Here is a 20,846-nt window from a genome sequence, read left to right as displayed (position 1 = left end):
TCGAAAAGTGTCAAAGGCTCTATGTCACATGTTCTCGACAACAAAATTCACAGTTTGATCCCAAGAAAAAAAATCATTTCCAAGTTATACATAAAGCGAAAACGTCCATCAAACAACTTTCGAAATAGTTTCCACTTGAAAGCGAAAACAATTACCAAACAAGTTAATGTTTTCAGTTATTTATATATGAATACAGAGAGACTGAAGTTGAAGCAAATTCAAAACTGTAAAGACAATCGAAGGAAAGCCCATGTGACTAAAAATCATGAACTACCACTCAATGAACAAAAGTAGGAACTCAAAGAGCAACATCCATCTGACTGCACAGCCTAACAAGTTACTAGTATCCCCAAAATCTTCTGGTTTTTGAAGAAACCTTTGACCAAAAAAATAAAAAATACAATCCTAACAAGTTACTACCCGAAATCCATAGGTTTTCGCCACTTCACATTGCCGCCATCATGGTGCTTCGTGCAGCCTCCCGCTTCACCTGTTCTGCCTTTCCGCTGCCTCGGAAATACGTGTATACTTGCTGCAAATGCGACACACGAAGAATTAGTTCGATGGGGAGGGGGAGGAAATGCAGAGTTAAGGGCAAGAGAACAATACAAGTTGGTTAATCGTCGAACCTGAATAACCCAGATGCTGAGAAGGGTTTCGCAGACGTACAACCCAAAACCAATCAAGTAAAGTATCTGAAAGGAAGAAACAAAGACTGAGTCTTCACCGGGTCATCAACTCAAAAGAAAAATTCAAACCACTGACAGAGCAGAATAACAGTTCAAGGTTTTCCATTGTATTGAAATTCTTATGAGTAACACTGCTAGGATACTGAAAGCCCGAAACTTACCCCAACCGAAACATTGTAACTCAGCAGTTCTACGGCAGGCAAAATACCCCTGTCAACATGATCACACCATAGAAAAAACAGCTTCAGAACAGAAAGAAAACAGTATTCAGGAGGAAATATGATTAATATACATCATTTCATTACGACAAAGGGAATACGACTAGAAGAAGCAAATATTGGGAGAATAGTTTAACTAACAAGATCTGCACGAAATCATAACTATAGGAGTAGCCCACACATGGATGCAAATTATACACTAGAGCAATGTCAAGCTGAAAAGTAAGATTTTGAATGATGCATCCCTTATTCATTTTGCATATCTGCCTCGTTCCTCCCTAAACGAAAGAATGAATGTAACTGAGCCATTACTAAACCTTGTAGACTGCACGGCTAAGAAAACTTAACTTACGTGATAGATTTCCCATTTAAGAAGATTGGAGGAGCAATTGCAGCGTAAATGCAAAACAAAATATGGAGCTGCAAAAAATCAGGGCACGAAAGTGAGCTAATTTTCACATCTTGAATGTAGAAAATGTAACTGCAGGAAGAACAAAAATAAACTCACCAGATAAGACAAGAAAAACCCAACAAAACTCAGAGCACTATCAGTCCTGTAATAGATGGTACACAATTACAACTATGAGATCTAATATGTTAGGATGAAAAAACAACAAAAAAAAAGTATAAGATATAAGATATGTTGGACAAATGACCGAGAAGTGCACAATCATCAAATGCATAGGCCTTGAATCTCGTATACAATTTTGGCATAGTGATGTACAACAAGGTCATATCCATGGAATTGTAATTACCTCATAGCACGATAAAGAGGGCGATACCAGACGAAATAGGCTACAGGAACACTTGCTAGGAAGTAGATTATAGCCAGAAGCCAAATTATTACACCTGCAAGGGGATACAAGTTCAGACTAAATTATGAGTTTATTTATAATGGTTAATACGTTTACACTAAGTCACAGATCAAACCTTCTCCCTTGATCCAGGCTACGGTAACTGCCAGAATATTCCACAGAAGACACACAATCAAACCTGAACGATGCCATGAACTTTGTCAATTTAAGCAACCACATAACAATTTGATTTAATAGTTTGAACTTAGAAGATCTTTTGGTACCAAAACAAGGTACGGTGTAAAAAGTTCAACAAGATCGCCTCAACCCAACCAAATAAAGCAAAAGCAAATCTCAGCCCTGAAAATTGTAAGTAAGTTTGAACAAAGCATGCAATCCATATTGCCTCTAGATCCTGTTTTCTGGCAATGATATAACTTTTTTAAGCAGTTTTAATCTCAAACTACTAAAGTACATACAACAAAAAAAGCGATCAACGAAAACTATGCAATCAAATATCATGTGGAAACTGAGGCACCTGTGTGGACGATCACAAAAGAAATTAAATAAAACTTAACCTACCCAAATATGTTGTGAACGCAACATACTGGATCCTCTGTAGATGGATTGGGATTTCGTTTGCAATGTCATGATGGATGATGGGGAAAAATGGAGGCCAGTTCTTCTCCTCTATAACAACTCCAGCTGCCAAACAAAACAAGGGAATCACAGATATGGACTTTGGGTGTCATAATTTTTCACAAGCACATATCAGAAAAAGGATGAACCTCGTTGCATGGCATCTTCTTTCCGCTTTAGTTCCTGGAAATGGATAATAACATCATAAACTCCACTTACCAAATAGAAGAGTAACTTGTCTAAAAGCATAAAAATCTCATTCAAATCAATGTTGCAAGGACTGTATAATGGTGTCCAAACAAAAAAACTTGGATCAAATACTTTGTTCACCGAAACATTCAATCAAAAGTGGTTGATTATTCTCGTTCTCATTGCAACAATTACGTGTAACGGTCTGGGAAATTTGTTTGTGGGAAAGCACCTGTTCCCTCTTTTTCAATTCAGCCTCTTTAGCTTTGAGTTCCTTCTCCTTTGCTTGTAAACCCTAAAGCAACAAAAAATAACAAGGAAACAGAAACCATTAATTGCTTGTAAAACAAGTTAATAACAGATGAAAAAAAGCCTTGACAATGTGACTCAGCATCTTGCATGTATTGACCTACCTTTGAATTATCAAGAGGAATATCGATTGTTGCATTGCGATCATAGGGTTCCGGAGGAAGGGGCGAAAGCCTTGGGTTTGCAGGGGAAACACCTCCACCTCCAGGATTCTACAAATTTAACAAAACAAAAAACGTAGTGAAATGGAAAGTTACAAACGAAGGGAATGTTCTTTACAAATGCGATATTCTAAACTACTCTAATCTACGGGAAGGGAAGCAATACAAACTCGGAATCAAGGGGGCGGGAACATCCCCTCCAGTCAGATCAAATTCTCCAATTTCACATACCCCAAAAACATTTTATTTCTTTCCTTTTCTTCCTTTTCTAAGAACCTAAACGGAAGCTACATTGCGGATTTCAAATTCCTGTTGCAATCAAATATCAAAGAGAAACGGAAACAGATTGAAGATTTCGCGCAACATTTCAGCAATTCCAATCCCGAAAACTCGTATACGTAAATGTAGGTCTGTAACGGCACTCACCGCAAAGGGATTGACCTCCTCGTCGGCGAAAGGGTTCGGATCGTATCGATTCATGGGGGCGAACCAGGAGATCCACGCTCTGGCGACTGCAACAACAATGGGAATCCTAATCGGGAATGCGAGGGTTACAGGTTTTGGGAATCGGAATCGTCGATCATGAAGAGAGAGAGAGAGAGAGAGAGAGAGGTTATTGCGGTTGATTGGTGAGACAAAAGAGTGTACGTACGGCCTTGGTTCTAGTGGGAGCCGTTTGTTTCCTGGGAAAATTGAAACAGAAAATCAGAGAAAATATTTATATAAAACCGTTTGGCGGGGAAGCGTGGTGTGGGGCCTTCTGTTTGATCCGACGTGTCATATTTTAGACATTAAAAATGGGAAGAAAAAAATCGTATATTTTTAGTCATTTCCTTATCAGTTAAGATTTGGAGGCCTATTTATTTAATTAATACTGTCACACTCACTAGATTTATTGATAGAAATTAAATTTAAATGTAAGAAGGGCGTAACATCGTCATGTATTGGATTCGGCTACCACTGAAATGGATTATGTGCATTCAGTGGCTGATTCAGAATTCAAATCTTATGAGGTTTCAATGTTCAAGGTTTAAGTTTAGATAAAAATAGAGTGCAAAGAGCGCTAAAAAACATTTAGTTTATTCACTGAGTCATTTTGTCGAGCACTAGGTGTTGTCGTCAGTCAAACCATATCGCGCACTTGTCCACAAATATCGACATATGCTGAAACAATTTGATGAGTGATATCAACAGAATTTGTCTATGTTGTCGACACAACCTGTTGAGACATACCTAAAAGGCATTACATCAAATACTTGGTAGGTACAAAAGAGACTCATACAAAACATTTAGACAGTCATCGAAAGACCTTCACATATATATTTTCCGAATTCTTCTAGTCCTGCATTAAGGGAGCGAAAATAGCGGTGATTATGTACAACCACAATCACTAAGCTATCAAATTTGTTTTAACTATTCGACACCTATCAAAATGGTTTCAACTAACCGCTAGTTATCATTCACTTTTACTAAATTGCCCATGTAACTTCTTTATATTTCAATACACCTCCTCACGTGTACGCAATTTATCAAATACGCGGAAATCGGAATACATGCAGCCAAATTGGTTGTAACATGTCAACGTAGTGTCCATCCTAGCACCACGTTTAGGTTGAAAGACATACCAAAACCAGTTTTAACTTCATCTTCACTCATGCATTCACAAGATGTTGCTAAAACTACAATCAGATCAGCCTGTGAGTGAAGAGCCTAATGACAGAACGAATCAAATTCCTGCCGTGCTTTACGAGTGATTCGGGTGTTCGGCATTTCAATCCGTCGAAAATTCGCAGTGCAGATCAGTTACGAAATGGAATAGAACGCCTGAACCGGTAGCAAATCAAGTTTGTAGGCATCGCAGATATACACAAGCTGAAAATCATTCACTATCAAAAAATTTAAGCGAAAAATTGCCAAACAATTGGTTGGCTAATTTTTGCAGGACAGACGTCGCTGCACGAGTTAAAATAATAATAGAATGACCACAAAATATCGACACCAGAATCGGACTGTTGGGCTATTCACATTCCAGAACCTTACTGTGGTTGATTGCAGTGAGTTTTCTGGAAACGCTTGTGATGCAAACGTTGGTGGTGATAGTTCCGGCCATCATCTACTGCATGTTTACGCGGATGTCTCTTCTTAGTAGTAGCCGCAACTAGTGCATCCCCATCATTAACAGTGTGGTCATTAGGTCTTTTTTCATAAGAGTGAGTCTTCACTTGATCCACTGCCATTAGGCTCTCGCCGTATCATGTCTAAAAGGTCTTGGACAACTCCAGACATTGGTGGCCTGAACTCTGGCTCCCACTGTAGAATACAATCCGTGTTGAAGAATATTATGTCCCAAACTCCATAAAACAAAGTCTTACTTGACTGCATAATTTAAGAAGTCAAAAAGGCGTTACTCACCTGAATGCATCGAGATATAATGTCTGCAAAATGCGATAAAGACTTTGTAGGATATTGTCCATTTAGAGAAGGATCAACCATCCTCGATAGTGCATCAATGTCATGAAGCTGGGTAGTGGCCCATCTAACCAGGAATTGCTCCCCTCGGTTCCTTGTGCTGTAAATTCAAAATTTTCAAATACGAAACAAATTAAGCAGGAGTCGAGAGGATGGGGGTGAGAACGCAATTAAGAACTTGAAATTTTCATTCTTTTCACCTGTCATGGGACTTCCGGCCAGTTAATAGTTCCAACATTACCACCCCAAAGCTGTAAACATCACTCTGATGAGTATAAATTCCTGACTCAAATTCTGGAGCTCCATAACCATAGGCCGATAGAAGCTGTCCTGACAACTGATAGTAAGAAACAATTTAGTATTAGTAAGTAGCATTGGCAATGACGGTAAGTTGTATCATCGGTTCAATGGCTAATCACGAAGAAGAAATAAAATAAATTTCTCCAAAACACTTAAGTCATCAATGTTGGATATGACTCGTGACCCTTTGTAGAAAAAAAGGCAACTAAAAAAAAAATGTAGAACAATGACGCACCTGACTCACAGATCCCGATGATATCAAGGGAGCCAAGCCACAGTCAGAAACACGCACAGAAAGGTCATCATCAAGGAGAAGGTTGGCAGCCTTGAAATTTCTGTGTACAATAGGTGGCTGGCAGACTTCATGTAAATACCTTCTCAAACAAAACAAAAATGAATTAGACTCACTGTATCTCCGATTACCATTTGATCAGGGAAAAAGAAGTGTAACGACTATGTTTGGAAATTGTACTCACTCTAAGGCTCTTGCAGCTTCAAGTGCCATTCTAATACGAGCATTCCATGGGAGTTTCTTCTTGAATTCATCATCTATGTGCAGAGCATCATGCAGTGAACCATTACTGCAATACTCGTAGATAAGAAGCCTTTGACCATGCTCTGCACAGTAACCCATAAGCTCGACAACATTAGCATGCCGGATTCTGTCAATGCTGTTTACCAGGTCAAGAAACTCGTCCTCTTTCTGCTGACTAGAAGCTCTTTTGTCCAATTTCTTGACTGCAAGTAGCTGCAAAAGCATCCCAAAAGAATAGTGTCAGTTTCTAAACTATTCTATGCATATAACAGAAACTGCTCGATCACAAGAGATAGAAGCACATGACGCGGGAAGGGAGAAGATTTTCTTCATGCATACAAAAGTACCTGACAAAATGAAATAACTCTCTTCATGCAACTCTGTCCTATGCCTTGATGTTTTTGCAAATGTAGATAAGACTTCATTTAAACTTTAGTCTTTATAAACTAAAATATCCACATCTTATCTGCTTAAAGTGAAATTCATAGATATTATGAAGTCTCCCTGAAATCGCTTATCAAGTTTAACAGCTTGATTTTGATCGTCCTGAACTTGCTTATCAAATTTGACATTTGATGTGTCAATTCATATATTCTTGGAATGAAGGGAAAAATAGGTTTTGGTTTGCTAAAAACTTATCACATAATGAACATGAAGCACCGAATCCTTATATAAAGAATTAGACGTACCCATGCCACATGGTTATTTTGTCGATCCTATGGTTCAGAAAGAACTCTCAGGTTTGAAGTACACATAGCAGATAATAAATAAACTGTAAACAAGAAAGCTGTTGAAAGCAATCAAGCAATGCTGGTGGACCTAGCATAACAAAATTACTAAAATGGTACAAAACAAGCACCAAACATAAATTTCATTCAACGACTCAGCCATTAGGTATATGCAATAAAAGCAAAACCCATCATAAAGACACAGACCTTTCCGCTAGGTAGCTGTGCCCTATAGACACTTCCCAGCATGCCTGATCCTAGAAGGTTATCCGGAGAAAAGCTGTTTGTATGTTGCTGAAGGGAAGCAATGGTAAACCGCTTTGCAGAAATTGTACGGTTTGGACTTTTGGTGGCAGGCTTCTGTGTAGGCAGTTCCGTAGGCACAATTGGCTTCACAATGACCTTCGGAACAGGCGGTGGTGGAGGAGGGGGACGTGGAGGAGGAGGAGGAGCAGGCATTGAATACAAATCAAGTGCACTCAAACTATCCTCTCGCTTTGGTGCTGCAGCAATTTTATGTACCTTTCTATCTTGCTCGTCATTTGGCTTTGGAATTGCCCATGTTCTTCTGGTTTCTGGTTCATTATCCTCTTTGGGCGTCACAACTGCTTCTTTTGGAACTGTTCACCAAGATTTTAGTGAGTTTCTTAGAATAAGATGAATAAAATTGGACGGCTGAAAAAGAAATTAAACTGAAGAAAAAAGTGAGAGAAGTTACCTTTCTGTATTGGATTGGCCGGTAGAACCACCAAGGACCCATTGTCCCTGGGAGGGTTTTCCCTGTCACCTGTATATGCACCTATTTGATGCTGCTTGGAAATTCCGTCAGCCTCTTCTCCTCGTCTACTACGTCTTGGCATAAAAAACAGAATCGCTAGTATAAAAATAATAAACACTAAAGCCCCTCCAATTGATATTCCAACCACCCTTTTCTTAGTTAGAAATTTCTTCTGCTTTCCAGAATTTGATGTATCTTGTGAAGATGGTCCATCAACCGTCCCATTTTTTGGAGGACTTCTGCCAGGTGTTTTCCCAGTAGGTGGTCCCCAAAATGGCAGTGGAGGTGCTGGCGGGCTCGACGTGGATGTGGGTGGAGTCAACGGGGATGTTGGTGAAGCGACTGGAGCAAGAGAAGAATTGAATGGATTCCCATCTTTTCTGCATTACAAATATAAGAATTAGCTATGTGGAGAATCTCTTTCCTTGATAACAATAAAACTTAATGCTTCATTTAACGATAAGTCTACAGTGTATGAAACCGCACTTGAAATTCGGGATGCTGAGCAACTTTTCAGGTATGGGTCCAGCAAAAAGGTTGTTCTCTATATTCCTGTTCAACAAGGCAGAAAATCATTTACGATGGGAGAGAAACAGCAGACCTAATCAGAAGGCAAGATAATACTATAAACTTCTGAGTACTGTATATGACAAATAAAATGAACTGTTTAGAGGATTACAAGTCACTTAGGGGAAGATCCTGCAAAACGTCGAGGGTTCCAGACAGCAGATTGTTCTGCAAATGTCTGCCAATAGAGGAGTTAGCTCAACTCATCGAGATAAAGTATGCTTATTGAAAAACCTCAGACACAAGATACTCACAGAGTGGTCAGGGTTATTAGGCTTCTTAGAGAGGGTGGCAGTTGGCCGCTCAAATTGTTACCGGAAAAATCTCTGCGAACAGTATGTATATCAGCCACTAACAGACAACAATAGTAGTCCGGAAAGTATAATTCCAAAAAGTTCAGACTAAGAACCTACAAGTTGGTCAACCCTGGAATGCCTTGGAAGGAATCTGGTATTTCTCCGGTTAATTGATTATTATTAAGAGACCTGATTGGCGAAATAGCATAACTTAGAAACAATCATATAAAAAACTGGGAGCTGCTGCGCTGTACCAAAAGCTAGCAAATTGATGACTTACATTGCTGTGAGCACAGTTAACGAGGCTACAGTATCTGGGATGCTTCCGGTAAATTGGTTAGCTGAAAGAAAACTGTCAAAGGTAAAGACTATCAAATCTTTTGCACAAGGATGTGAGCACAACAGGTAGAAATATTTCAGCAGTCTCGGGCTTGTATTTAATTATTTGCAGTACAACATTATAATTCCATAAAGAGGTTGAACATACAAGCTGCGCAGGGTGGCAGGTAAATTGGATGGAATACTTCCTCCGATATGATTGTTGCTTAGATCTCTGCACACAAACACCAATGTCAATAATCCACAAATGTATAAAAAAAACATAAGGTCAGCTACATATTATGATGTGAGGCAAGTATTCTACGATCATTCCCCGACAGTTTGCATTCTATATGCGGCGCACACATGCACAATTGAAACAAGTCACATTGTCAAATTGATTATCATCCTAATGAACCATGTCGAACACCATCTAGAATGAGCTTGGCACCCCACACTATCATCCAAAGTAAATAACTTCATGTAAAAAAACATGCAGTGAACTTCAAACAGAAAAATCTACTCGCAATCGTCCCCTCTTGCATATCACTCCCATTTTGCCAGTTTTATCTTGAAATGAAGAACAATGTAAAGGATTTTAATGCCAGTGAATGAAAAAATAACTTGAATCAAAAGATATAACAAACCAACAACCTCACGCACGTAAACACACATCAAGTTCAACCAGAGAGAGAGTGAGCGAGTACAACTTACATAGCCCGTATTGAAGCAAACATTCCCAAGTTTTCACCCAGTTCTCCTCCCAAATTAGCGCCATTAAGAACTCTATAAAATCATTAGAACCATAAGCCACTGACAATTCACATGTTACGATTAAAAATTTCTATCGATAAAAGAAGGCGAGCAAGAGATTAACGTACATTCCCAATATTACAGAATCGTTGCATTGAACACCTTGCCATGCATCACCACACGGGTCTCCTCCAGCAGAAGTCCACCCGGGAAGCACAGGCGTGCCAAGCGCAGCGTGTAAGTTGTTAATTGCAGCAACTGATCAAACCACAAGTAAAACACATACAATAAGTGTTTACATCTCCAATTAACCATAAGAATTAAGAACAACAATCAAGTAAACATGTTTCCACAGAAAATTACTCTAAACCAACGCATATGAACTCCGAAAAACACCACACCGAAGCCACATTACAGCGAAAAACCGATCGAATAAGTAGAGAAATACCATCACTAGAACTAGTTGCTCCAAGAGAAACTTGAGCAAAGTAGATTAAAAGCAACCCCACTGAAACCTCAGCATAGATCTTCAAGCTCTTGTGCTCCAGGACAGATCTCTTCCTTCCCATTGATCCCAAGTTTTGGAATACTTCTCAATTCTCCTTTTCTCTATCCAATCACTTAAAAATCATCTTCCAATCTGAAAACAAATCCAAGAACAAAAACCAGACAATTAAAACATGATTATTAATTATACAAAAATAAAACAACCCATGATCTTAATTTCCCAGAAAATGGAAACCCAATTGCCAAAATACAAAAACAAACAACTTCACAAGAGAATCAAATACAGAAGCATGTCATTCTGGTAAAAAGAAAGCAACGGGATGAACTTACAGAGAAAGTGGAGAGGTGAAATAATAACCAAGCAAATGCTGAGTGAAATCAATGGAGATTATTGAAGTAAATAATGCAGAAGAAATGCAGAGAGCTTTCTGGAAAAGGTAGTGATTTGTTTATCCGGGAATATTTTAGAAGGAAAAGAGAAAATAAAAAAACCTTAAGAGCTAAGATTCAATGAATTAAGCAATGGAACCATGGAAGTGAGGGACGTCAACAGAATTATTGCGTCATAATTTGGATTGGTAATTACCGGAAATTGTTTTTTAAGCCTTGGGAGAAAAGAAAAAGTGGGATAAAACGGCAGAGGAAAATGCAGAAAGGTGGAGAGAGAGAAAGAGTGAGGGAGAAGGGGGTGTGCTGTGAAGCTTCTGTCTTTCTCTCTCTAAACTTCAACTGAGGAACAGTGTAAGTGTGTGCGTAAGTCATACTTATCTCTTTGCAAGAAAAGAATAAATATCAAGTCCACGCTCTGCGTGGAGCGCGTGTTAAATTTGTTTTTTATCTTCTAAATATAATAAAATTTTGAAATACTTTTAGTTTTCTGCAAGACATGAATTTGGAGATAAATCATATGATTCAAATTCATTTTTCTTTACTATGTAAGGAAGATAAATCTTGTGAGGATGCTTGAATCTTGTGAGTATATCTAAATTTGTAATTATCATTATGTTCGATTGATGATATATCTAATTAATTAACATGATAGATGATTGTTATTAGAGCATTTTCAGCAGTTGAACAAAAAAAAAATGATAAACCTAATGATTATCATGTCATTTTTGTGAAGATTGAGCGCATTACTCATATGCTTTATTCAAGAAATTTTCCTTCTTTGAAATATAATGTTCAATGCCTTCAATTATTATGTGATCTTAAAATACTTTAAAGTTAAGTAGAAAATCAATTGAACTTATTGGAGAAATATATCATCTTACGTATCGTGAATTTCTTTTTTAATAACTTTTGTCCTAAAGTTTTTATTTACGACAGTTAAACGCGAAATTTGAACTTAAGATTTTTTTCAACAAAATAGAGACTGAATGTCATTAGACTATATGGTCATGCACGAAGTTTTTAAAAGTTGAATTAACTGAAGATAACGTGCTTTAAAAAACAATCTTTTAATTCCATATTTCCATCATTCTCCATAAAATTAGAAATAAACTGAAAAAAATAATAAAAATTCATTGAGATGTTTGCTTCCTTTGGGAATTGGATCCCCTCCTGAGGAAATGGTGGGAATCCTCATGATCACATAACACAGACCGTTGAATTTTGATCAAACGATTACCATTATTATAACTTTTAGAATGATTATCTGTTTGTAGTTGTTGAATTAAAATTCAACGACCCGTGTTATGTGGTCATAAGGATTCCCACCATTTGCTTGGGAGGGGATCCGATTTCTTTCCTTTGGACTGAAATTAGTTCATTGTTCAACCCGGTAAATGTGTCGCCACGCTTCCCACGCGCGCGTAGCGTGGTCAGTAAAGAGAAACCGATAAAACTAATTTTCAAAACTTTTCTTACAATAAAATACCGTACAGTCAATAATACCCGCCAGTTTTCTATTGCCTTCACGTGTTTTGTCGAAATGATTTCTTAACTTGTTATGGGCTTTTTCGTCCAGCCAATTAAAAGCCCACAAAATGCAACACCACACATTTACGTAGGATACTCTTATTTTTATTTAGAAAATGATATTATTTACCTTATAATTAGCTAGTAATAATGTAATTTAAATTTACTTTTGATGAGAATCGTACTTAAAACGTCTCATTTTTAAGCAACGAGTGATACAAGATAGTAGTACTCAGTGACATAGGATACTGTTATTTACACACGTATTTTTGCCTCTCAGATATTTTTGGTGATTTTTAGTCGTTAATCTTTTTCAACTTATTTGATTCACAGCATAAATTGAATACACTTATATGAAAAGTAAAATTTAGTATGATATCAATACTATCCGCTGCAAAACAAAATTACGAAAACGGTCATAATTGTGGTCTTTCCCAGAAGCCCATGAGGTGGAGCGTCAATCCGGTTCATTTTTTTCTTTGTCATAAATGTTAGTGTGGAATAAAATTGGAGGTGAGGAAAAGCGGCTTTTGGAAAAAGCAGAAATTGGAGAAAAAAGTCACGAGTCGTAAGAAAAATTGAAGAAAAATTGGGTATCTGAAAAATGGAAAGCGGTTTTTAGCTGTCAATTCATCTTGGAATCTATCTGGCAATTGCCAATGAAGCCCCACCGACTATTTTTCTATATATGGAAAATGATCCTCATTGGATTCTTTTCTTAAGGATCTTAGGAATCTTGTGATCGTGATCATTTATCGTACATCATGCAATTAGTTTTCATCAAGTGCAATTTATATTTAATTTTAAATTTTGAAATGATTTCTAACTGCACATGTACGATGTACGGTTACGATCACGGAATTCTTAGGATTGCCATGAAAAGAATGCGGACAAAAAAGACAAATTTGGTGAAATAATAATTTAATTAAATAAAGACAAATTAGTAAAAAAATCAAAAGAAAATAAAGCATGCATAAAGTGAGTTACTAACCTTTTTTATTTATTTTATAAAATCACAAACTGTAAATCAAGTTTCTTTAATTAAAATGAAATATCCAAAAAAAATAATAAAGTTTAAATTACAAGATGCTAATTACCGAATATGCCAACGCCTGCGTTGTTTTGCTGACGTCATCCGATTTGATCATATTTTTGTAGTAGTCTGTTTTGTCCCTGGAAGAAATAGTATATTACAGAACCCCACATGGCAAACGGCACGTGCCACGGCGACAACACCGCTGAAATTGGTGTGTAGGTTGGCAGCTGCCTCTTTTGTCTGCTAACGTTCAAATGTGATGGTTGGTTTACCATATTATGTAACTAAGAGGTGATTATCTACTAATTATATTAGTTAATTTTGCCCAATTATTGATCAATGTATGACATGTCACAATGTACAAACATAATATGATTTCTCTAATCTAACTCATTATTCATAAAACTTACGTACAAAAATGTTATGATTAATAGTCGTGTATGCGCGCGTGAGCTGATTCTGACCATTCATGCTTGACAATTAAAATCGTCTCACACGTTTGTGCGAGATCCCTTTATTGCTTAATTTATGGTGATGATAAAGTAGCCCTTGTCTTGAAATTTAGATTAACTTAAAACGCTCCATTTCTTTATATACAATATATAAAAATAAAAAAAAGGAAGCAAAGCTTATTGTCTTCGATATAGTGATTTGGTGCAATATTTTTAATACCATTTTGACTTGAGAAAGGGCGAGTGTGACAGAAATACTGTGTTGCTGTTATTTCTAATGGTTGGAAAGATTGCAAGTTGAAATCTCCTTTTGTTCAAACAAAATAAATTAGGTCATGCGCATAAATTTGGAGGATTCAAATTAAGATGATGTTAATGAATGGGCATATCTGGCAATGGAGTTGGAGGAGAAAGACATAGAAAGCAACATTATAACTGATTTTTAGTTGTTAATAAGGCTATCTAAGTCACACTCATACTAATTATTAGGCTAAGCTAAGTAAATATTGAGTGCTTGTTAATCTCAGCTAATTAAATATTTGTGCATGTTAATCTAAACTAAGTAAATATCGACTGCATGTTAAACTAAGTTAATTAAATAGGCCAGATAGCTACAATAAACATATTTTGACTTACATCATCTGTTGTTCTTGTCAAATTATCAGAGAGATGAGTCAAATACCTACTTTCAACAACATTGATATTATCCTTAAAATTGTTAATTATCACATGTACAGTCCGACAGATGTGAAGTTTTATAACAAGCCTAGGTATTAGTTTGAGGAAGGTTAAGAATTTAAACTCTTTTTTTCTTAAAAAAATAAAGGCCAACATAGAATATTTCAACAATTATATCATCGTCGTGTTGTCAATTTATCAAAAGGTCGAAGAATGCATGTATGTCATGCATTACCTAATCCGAATCCTTCTTTTGACATCACCAAACCGTTACTGCTACTCTCTGAGAATGTTTATTATTATTTGTGGTGCCCTCCGCAATCAACTGCACCTTTCGATTGAATTGAATAGATGCTATTTGTTCAAAACTAAAGGTTGATGCTCAAATCAACAAATCGGAAGTTGACACGATTGAATTAAATGTCGGCACAATAATCTGTCTTATTTTAGGCGACTACCGCGTCTCATGATATTACTAGGGGTGTGCTATCCACACACCCCAAATTACTTCTCACACACCCTTGTTAATTTCTATCCGTTGATCTTCTTCAATTCATCCGATCCGACGGCCGAAAATTAAAAGGGTGTGTGAGAAGTAAAATGGGGTGTGTGGATATCACACCCCTATTACTAATATGTTGATATGTTGTAAGCTTAAGATTTTGTCATCTGTTTATATTTGAATAGCTGAATCAATGACATTATGTGATAGTTTATAAAAATAATTATTGGTGCAAACAAAATTTAGGGGTCCACTTGTTAGAAAACCATAACCATATTTGCATGCAAGTGCGGATTTGTGATAAGCGTTATGTTCATCACATTAACGTAGCTAAATTTATACAGACCAAAAGAAAAAAAGTAGCTCAATTCATGAACTCCCCCATCAAACACAAGTTCTAATTTTTCATTGTTTGGGAACATGGTCTAATATATTAAGTGTAATAATACAATTGATTGAATTTTTTTTTCAAGATTCTAACCAATTGTATTATTATTTTTAGTGTATCAGATTTTGTTCCCGGCACACAAAAAATCTCTCCTGCTGCATCACGGCATAATCAAGCTACTATAAAATATAGGATCAATTCTCAATATTGGGACCAATCTACATACTTTGACTAATTTATCCCATCCTCTCCAATCACATGAAATCCCATCGTTTTCCTTTCTTCCAAATTAAGGAACAAGGGCCTTTATTTGTTTCAACATTTTCAGTACTTCAATAAAAGTCTTATTTTTCCTTGTCGACAAGACACTCCATTTTCTTGTACAAGCGATATTGACAGAGCGAAACTAAACTAAATCTCTACAAGTCCCTCGTAACAATTCACTGGGTATAAAAATCTCAAAATGATATGATTTTTATCAAAATTGTGTTACGTACCTTGAAGAGTTTGCATAATAAACTTCTAAAAGAGTTTAAAAATAATCTTAGAGGCACCAACTCTTATCTCAAATTATATTCTATGCTTCTAACATTCCATTTGTTCATGTTTTGGTTGAACCTCGTCGATTTGTTCCTTTTTTTTGTTAATCACACATTACACAATGATTCAGACATTTTTTTTTACATTTTGTTTACGATTTTTGGACAATTATTTACATTTTAGTTAAAAAAAATGACGTTCATACACTTCTTTTCCTTATGTACCTTCATATCAAATTGATATCAAACTAGCAATCTACGAAACTCGAACTCAAAACCTCTCATTAACATTTTGGTTAGGGTTGAAGTGTGTCAAAAACCCACAATGTTTGATTGTAAATTTCTCAGGCCCAGTGACCCAAAACTGTCCAAACCACAAGGCCCGTAATTAAATCAAACGTGGGCCGTGATTTCAGATCCAAAATTGTCTGCGCCAACCAAACCAACCACCAAATCCTCATCACCTTCTTCGTCCCCACCATCGTCGAACCATCTGAATCTCTTTCCGTCTCCGATCGCATTATCGCAAACCCAACGAGAGATGCAGACCCGGTTCACAGCCCTAGCGGCTCGGATCGTAAAATCGACCGCCCGGTCCTTCTCCTCCTCCACCCAAACCCCGCCCTCAACCGCCACTTCCTCCTCCCAATTCCCCCAAACTCTGGCAGGCCTGCGGGCCCGCCTTGCCGCCGAGTCTCCGATACTGACGGACTTCGTGGAAGGCGAAGGCCCGTATTCTGTTGAAGTCGGAACCAAGAAGAACCCTCTCCCGAAACCGAAATGGATGAAGGAGTCGATCCCCGGCGGCCAAAAGTACACTCAGATCAAGAAAAAGCTCAGGGAATTGAAGCTTCACACGGTGTGCGAGGAGGCCAAGTGCCCCAACCTCGGCGAGTGCTGGTCCGGCGGCGAGACCGGCACCGCCACTGCCACGATTATGATTCTTGGTGATACGTGTACGCGCGGTTGCAGGTAAGTTGTTTGATGAAATGCGCGTGTGAGATAATTGCTGTGTCTAATGGATTTTGCATTGATGGGAGTTTTTTGGTTTTGGGTTGAAATTTTCAGGTTTTGCAATGTGAAGACTTCCAGGACTCCGCCACCGCCGGACCCTAATGAACCGACGAATGTGGCGGAGGCGATTGCGTCTTGGGGTTTGGATTATGTGGTGATTACTAGCGTGGACCGGGACGATTTGCCCGATCAAGGGAGCGGACATTTTGCAGAGACCGTGCAAAAGTTGAAGGTGCTTAAACCCAGCATGCTCATTGAGGCTTTGGGTATGATTTTGTTCTTTAATTAATGAATTTGTTTTAGTATAATGTGTGAATTAGGATGATAGAGTCAGCTCGGTATGGAATTCAGAACATTTACGTTCATTCGACAAAATATTGCCTTTTTAAGCTTATATGAGTAAGAGGTTGTGAGTATTAAGCTAATGGATGTGAAGTTTGGCAATTATGCGATTAGAGTTCATATGTGCTGTTGATTTTGCATGTTTTCTTGTAGTTCCTGATTTTCGGGGAGACTCGAGCTGCGTAGAGAAAGTTGCAACATCCGGATTGGATGTCCTTGCTCACAATATTGAGACAGTTGAAGAGCTTCAAAGGGCAGTGCGGGATCACCGTGCCAATTTCAAGCAATCTTTAGATGTTTTAATGATGGCCAAAGACCATGCTCCTGCAGGAACACTTACAAAGACTTCAATAATGTTAGGCTGCGGGGAGACACCTGATCAGGTTGTGAGGACAATGGAGAAGGTGAGAGCAGCAGGTGTTGATGTTATGACATTTGGTCAATACATGCGACCTTCGAAGCGCCACATGCCTGTGTCTGAATACATTACTCCTGAGGCCTTTGAGAGATACCGAGCTCTTGGCATGGAAATGGTATTCTTCTATCCTTTTGTTTTTAACTAAGCTGGCTATGGGAATGTCTTATTTGGCTAGGGTAGCAGTATTGCCTCCATATTTTTCTTTTCCCTGTTGACTTGATATGTAGTGTTTCCTTTTCTCATTATTAGTATTCACTTCGTATCACTCGGATAGGATACCGAATTTTAGGTTAAGCTATTTATATTGGGAGTTCAACATGATAAACAAAAGATCTACTGGCCCGCCTCACCTATATAAATTTGTTCACAAGGATCTCATGGCATGAATTAATACAATACCATCTCACCGTATCAAGCTTACTATCATATGATCCTCTTTTATGCATAACAGTTTAGTAACTGTATATTTTGAATGGAACAGGGATTTCGATATGTGGCATCTGGTCCCATGGTAAGGTCGTCATACAAAGCTGGTGAATACTACATCAAATCTATGATAGAATCAGACCGGGCTTCATCTTCGCATGTTTCTGCCTCGTGATGAGTGGGTTTGTTTCCTACACAGAAAATCTTCATGTCTTCTTACCATGAGGTTTCAGTCTGTATTATTTTCTCTCCTGCTCATTCTCTGTATTGTACAAGTGCTGATTATAGAGGGCCCAAGCTTACCTGGTCTTGTTACGATATCGGTTCCAATTGTGTTCTCAATTCATTGTAATTATCAGATATCCCTCTGGTGTTGAGGTCTTATATTCTTGTGATTGTTGCTGTTAATCAGCTAATTAATACTTAATAACAAGAATCATTGCCCGTTCTTCGATAATAGATCATGTATACGTGCTCCGTTTTTTGTTTAGGATTCTAGTTTTGGCGCTAAACACGCACGAAATGTCCAACGCGGATTGCTGGAAGCTGCCTTCCGATGATCCATCTTATAAAACTTAATACAGTATCATGATGAAGGAATAGGCAGGGTAGTTAAATATTCCTTGCTTGTTAGTCCCACCTGTTTGTTGGTAGCAGTACTTAGTGCCGGTCCTACTCTGGTCCTAAATTCTGTATTTTCTGGGGGCTTTCAAGCCCAATGTCTTCAATTTGTAGGTCACAAGCTCACAGGCATCTGCTCTGGGGACCATATTGAGTATTGAAGGTGGTGGCGTGTGGGGTATCTGATCTTTCTGCTTTGTTTTCTTAAACTTATGTCCGTACTAAAACTCTCTCTTCCATTTGAGATTTCTTAAAAACTTGGTTAGGCCAACTAATAAGATGTTACTTGTTAGGTAAACGTTCAGCAATAAACGTATCGACACCATATTGACATTTATATGATTGAAGTATCGACTCGTTATCAATAATATATGATTATGCTTCGATATGGTTATTGAGTTTAATGATATCTAATATCAAGTTTTGCACCTCTTGTATTCAATAAAATGTAAAATAAACGGGTGAGTACCTTTTGGTACGCAGATGGGACGGGACGGAACATGACGGAACAGATGATGTAAGTATTGAAAAAGATAAGGAGAAACTTTGTCATAAAATGTTATAAATTTGTGTTCCACGGATGTGGAACGGGTCGTTCCAGGGGGAAGAGGTAGAACGAAAAATCAGCCAAATTTCGTCTCATGGAACAACTTCTTCCACAGTTTTTAGGCGCACCAAACGTGGGACGGAACGGCTCGTCCCGTTCCGTCCCGTCCTGTCCCATGTACCAAACGGTACCTAATGGTGCGGACGGAACGGAACGGGACGGAACGGGACGGGACGGGACGGAACGAAGGTGTAATTTTTGAAAAAGCCTAAGGATGCGTTTGGTACGCAGACGGAACGGAACGGGACGGAACGGGACGGGACGGGACGGAACGAAGGTGTAATTTTTGAAAAAGACATGGGGTATATTTGTCTTAAAATGGTAAAACATTGCGTTCCACAAACGTGGAACAAACCCGTTCCAGGGGGGAGGTGGAACGCAAAAACACTCAAAATCTGTCCCGTGGAACAGCCCGTTCCACCCATTTTTGGCGCACCAAACGCGGGACGGAACGCCTCGTCCCGTTCCGTCCCGTCCCGTCCCACGTACCAAACGCACCCTAAAAGAACAGATTATTTACATCACATTCATGATTCATTTTAAACATTAATATTTTGATACACTTAATATTACGGAATATTGTAGTTGAACAAAAAATTTAAATTTACTCTTTTTTTGGGCAAATCTTTTATGGTTACTCAAGAAACCATATAATAATAGGGCAAGGATATACTTTTTAATGTGGTAGAAATACACGCTACCATTAACTGTCATAATATAAACGGTTAAAAACTTGAAGAAAAAAAAGTCTAACCACTTTTATTATAACTCGTGAGCGTGTTGGGTTACTTTTGTGTCCACTTATATAATATTTACGAGTGTAACCGAGTCCACCTGCAGCTCTCCTCTCACTGTCACCCCCAATCCCTTTCAATTTCATTCAGATTTCAGACTCTCTCCAATTTATGACCGTTAAATTTTCAAATCTTAATTTCCCACCTCCACTTCACTCACTAGTCCAGTAGCACAAAAGGACTCTCTGAAAGCTGAAAGTCTCTGCTTTAAAATAAAACCATAAAATGGGTTGTTGTCTCGGCACCGCCAAGACCCAAAACCCACCGCCACCACACCACCACCCAAATGGCCCCAACAACAGCCACTTCCACGCCAGATCCTCCCTCGCGGAACCCCACCCGACCCGTATCCCAAAACCCCAACTCAAAGCCGCAGCACCGCCGAACTCACGGCCGCCGGTTGTTGAAATCGAAGAAGAGTCGGTGAAAGAGGTTCTCTCCGAAACCCCAATTTTCAAACCCCAAATCCCCAAAATTACCCCAGAGTCGCCTCCGAAGCTCCAACCAGAGCAGCCGCCCAAAGAGCTTGCCGTCGACATCGCCGACTCCGCCGAGCCTTCCCAGGCTTCAGAGCCTTGTGGGGTCATTCTCAGCGAGAGCTTCTCATATTCGACGGCAACCACCGCCACCACCATAACTGACGCCAGAGACGACGAGGTTACGAGTAAGCAGAAGAGAGATATGGGTCCCAGAGTGCATGGCGCTTCTTCAACGGCGGCGCGTAGCAAGCGTCCTTACTCCGGCGACCTCGCCGCCCGGAGGGAAAGAGCTGCCAGACCTCTGGCGAGGGCATCGGAGCCTTCGATGGGGAAGAGGAATCGAACTGAAACGAGTTCGTTTCGCGGGAGGGAATCGGGTCAGC

The 20,846-nt window shown here is 38.6% G+C and overlaps 3 protein-coding genes across 4 annotated transcripts; 1 reads left to right on the top strand and 2 right to left on the bottom strand.

Annotated features, from left to right (window-relative positions):
* Window positions 1-151: 151 nt before the first annotated feature.
* On the bottom strand, window positions 152-3,681 carry LOC103419813 (secretory carrier-associated membrane protein 1-like). The gene is made up of 12 exons (XM_008357904.4): window positions 3,426-3,681; window positions 2,943-3,050; window positions 2,762-2,824; window positions 2,490-2,523; window positions 2,284-2,406; window positions 1,838-1,900; window positions 1,663-1,756; window positions 1,416-1,461; window positions 1,260-1,327; window positions 851-899; window positions 630-695; window positions 152-532 (listed from the first exon to the last, which is right to left on the bottom strand). Exons 1-12 carry the CDS (start codon window positions 3,477-3,479, stop codon window positions 446-448), a joined length of 855 nt encoding a protein of 284 aa, XP_008356126.1. The 5' UTR covers window positions 3,480-3,681; the 3' UTR covers window positions 152-445.
* A 1,182-nt stretch (window positions 3,682-4,863) lies between these two features.
* Window positions 4,864-10,988, bottom strand: LOC103419812 (protein STRUBBELIG-RECEPTOR FAMILY 3-like). Of its 2 annotated transcripts, none has more exons than XM_008357903.4 (17): window positions 10,581-10,988; window positions 10,192-10,383; window positions 9,872-10,001; window positions 9,705-9,776; window positions 9,160-9,225; window positions 8,953-9,024; window positions 8,790-8,861; window positions 8,631-8,702; window positions 8,489-8,554; window positions 8,296-8,361; window positions 7,750-8,189; window positions 7,239-7,651; window positions 6,245-6,516; window positions 6,004-6,142; window positions 5,669-5,805; window positions 5,412-5,568; window positions 4,864-5,309 (listed from the first exon to the last, which is right to left on the bottom strand). In XM_008357903.4, exons 2-17 carry the CDS (start codon window positions 10,310-10,312, stop codon window positions 5,202-5,204), a joined length of 2,403 nt encoding a protein of 800 aa, XP_008356125.2. In that variant the 5' UTR covers window positions 10,313-10,383; window positions 10,581-10,988; the 3' UTR covers window positions 4,864-5,201. The 2 variants fall into 2 exon arrangements, with proteins under 2 accessions (XP_008356125.2, XP_028963779.1); XM_029107946.2 differs by having other exon boundaries at window positions 10,192-10,390; window positions 10,581-10,698.
* Window positions 10,989-16,197: 5,209 nt separating this feature from the next.
* On the top strand, window positions 16,198-18,419 carry LOC103419811 (lipoyl synthase 2, mitochondrial-like). The gene is made up of 4 exons (XM_008357900.4): window positions 16,198-16,734; window positions 16,831-17,042; window positions 17,272-17,651; window positions 18,018-18,419. Exons 1-4 carry the CDS (start codon window positions 16,304-16,306, stop codon window positions 18,135-18,137), a joined length of 1,143 nt encoding a protein of 380 aa, XP_008356122.1. The 5' UTR covers window positions 16,198-16,303; the 3' UTR covers window positions 18,138-18,419.
* The last annotated feature ends 2,427 nt before the right edge of the window (window positions 18,420-20,846 follow it).

Source organism: Malus domestica, chromosome 09, assembly GCF_042453785.1.
Source record: "Malus domestica chromosome 09, GDT2T_hap1".
Lineage (NCBI taxonomy): Eukaryota > Viridiplantae > Streptophyta > Magnoliopsida > Rosales > Rosaceae > Malus > Malus domestica.
Note: the sequence above shows the minus strand (reverse complement) of the source record. Positions and strands in the feature narration are given on the sequence as shown.

Coding starts and splice junctions, on each gene's coding strand:
- LOC103419813 (XM_008357904.4), bottom strand. CDS start 3,479: ATGAATCGATACGATCCGAACCCTTTCGCCGACGAGGAGGTCAATCCC. Junction 2,524..2,761: donor AATTGAAAAAGAGGGAACAG/GTGCTTTCCCAC, acceptor ATCCATTTCCAG/GAACTAAAGCGGAAAGAAGA. Junction 696..850: donor GTTACAATGTTTCGGTTGGG/GTAAGTTTCGGG, acceptor TCTTCCTTTCAG/ATACTTTACTTGATTGGTTT.
- LOC103419812 (XM_008357903.4), bottom strand. CDS start 10,312: ATGGGAAGGAAGAGATCTGTCCTGGAGCACAAGAGCTTGAAGATCTAT. Junction 8,862..8,952: donor TTAACTGTGCTCACAGCAAT/GTAAGTCATCAA, acceptor TTCGCCAATCAG/GTCTCTTAATAATAATCAAT. Junction 8,190..8,295: donor CTCAGCATCCCGAATTTCAA/GTGCGGTTTCAT, acceptor TTTGTAATGCAG/AAAAGATGGGAATCCATTCA.
- LOC103419811 (XM_008357900.4), top strand. CDS start 16,304: ATGCAGACCCGGTTCACAGCCCTAGCGGCTCGGATCGTAAAATCGACC. Junction 17,043..17,271: donor CATGCTCATTGAGGCTTTGG/GTATGATTTTGT, acceptor GTTTTCTTGTAG/TTCCTGATTTTCGGGGAGAC. Junction 17,652..18,017: donor GAGCTCTTGGCATGGAAATG/GTATTCTTCTAT, acceptor TGAATGGAACAG/GGATTTCGATATGTGGCATC.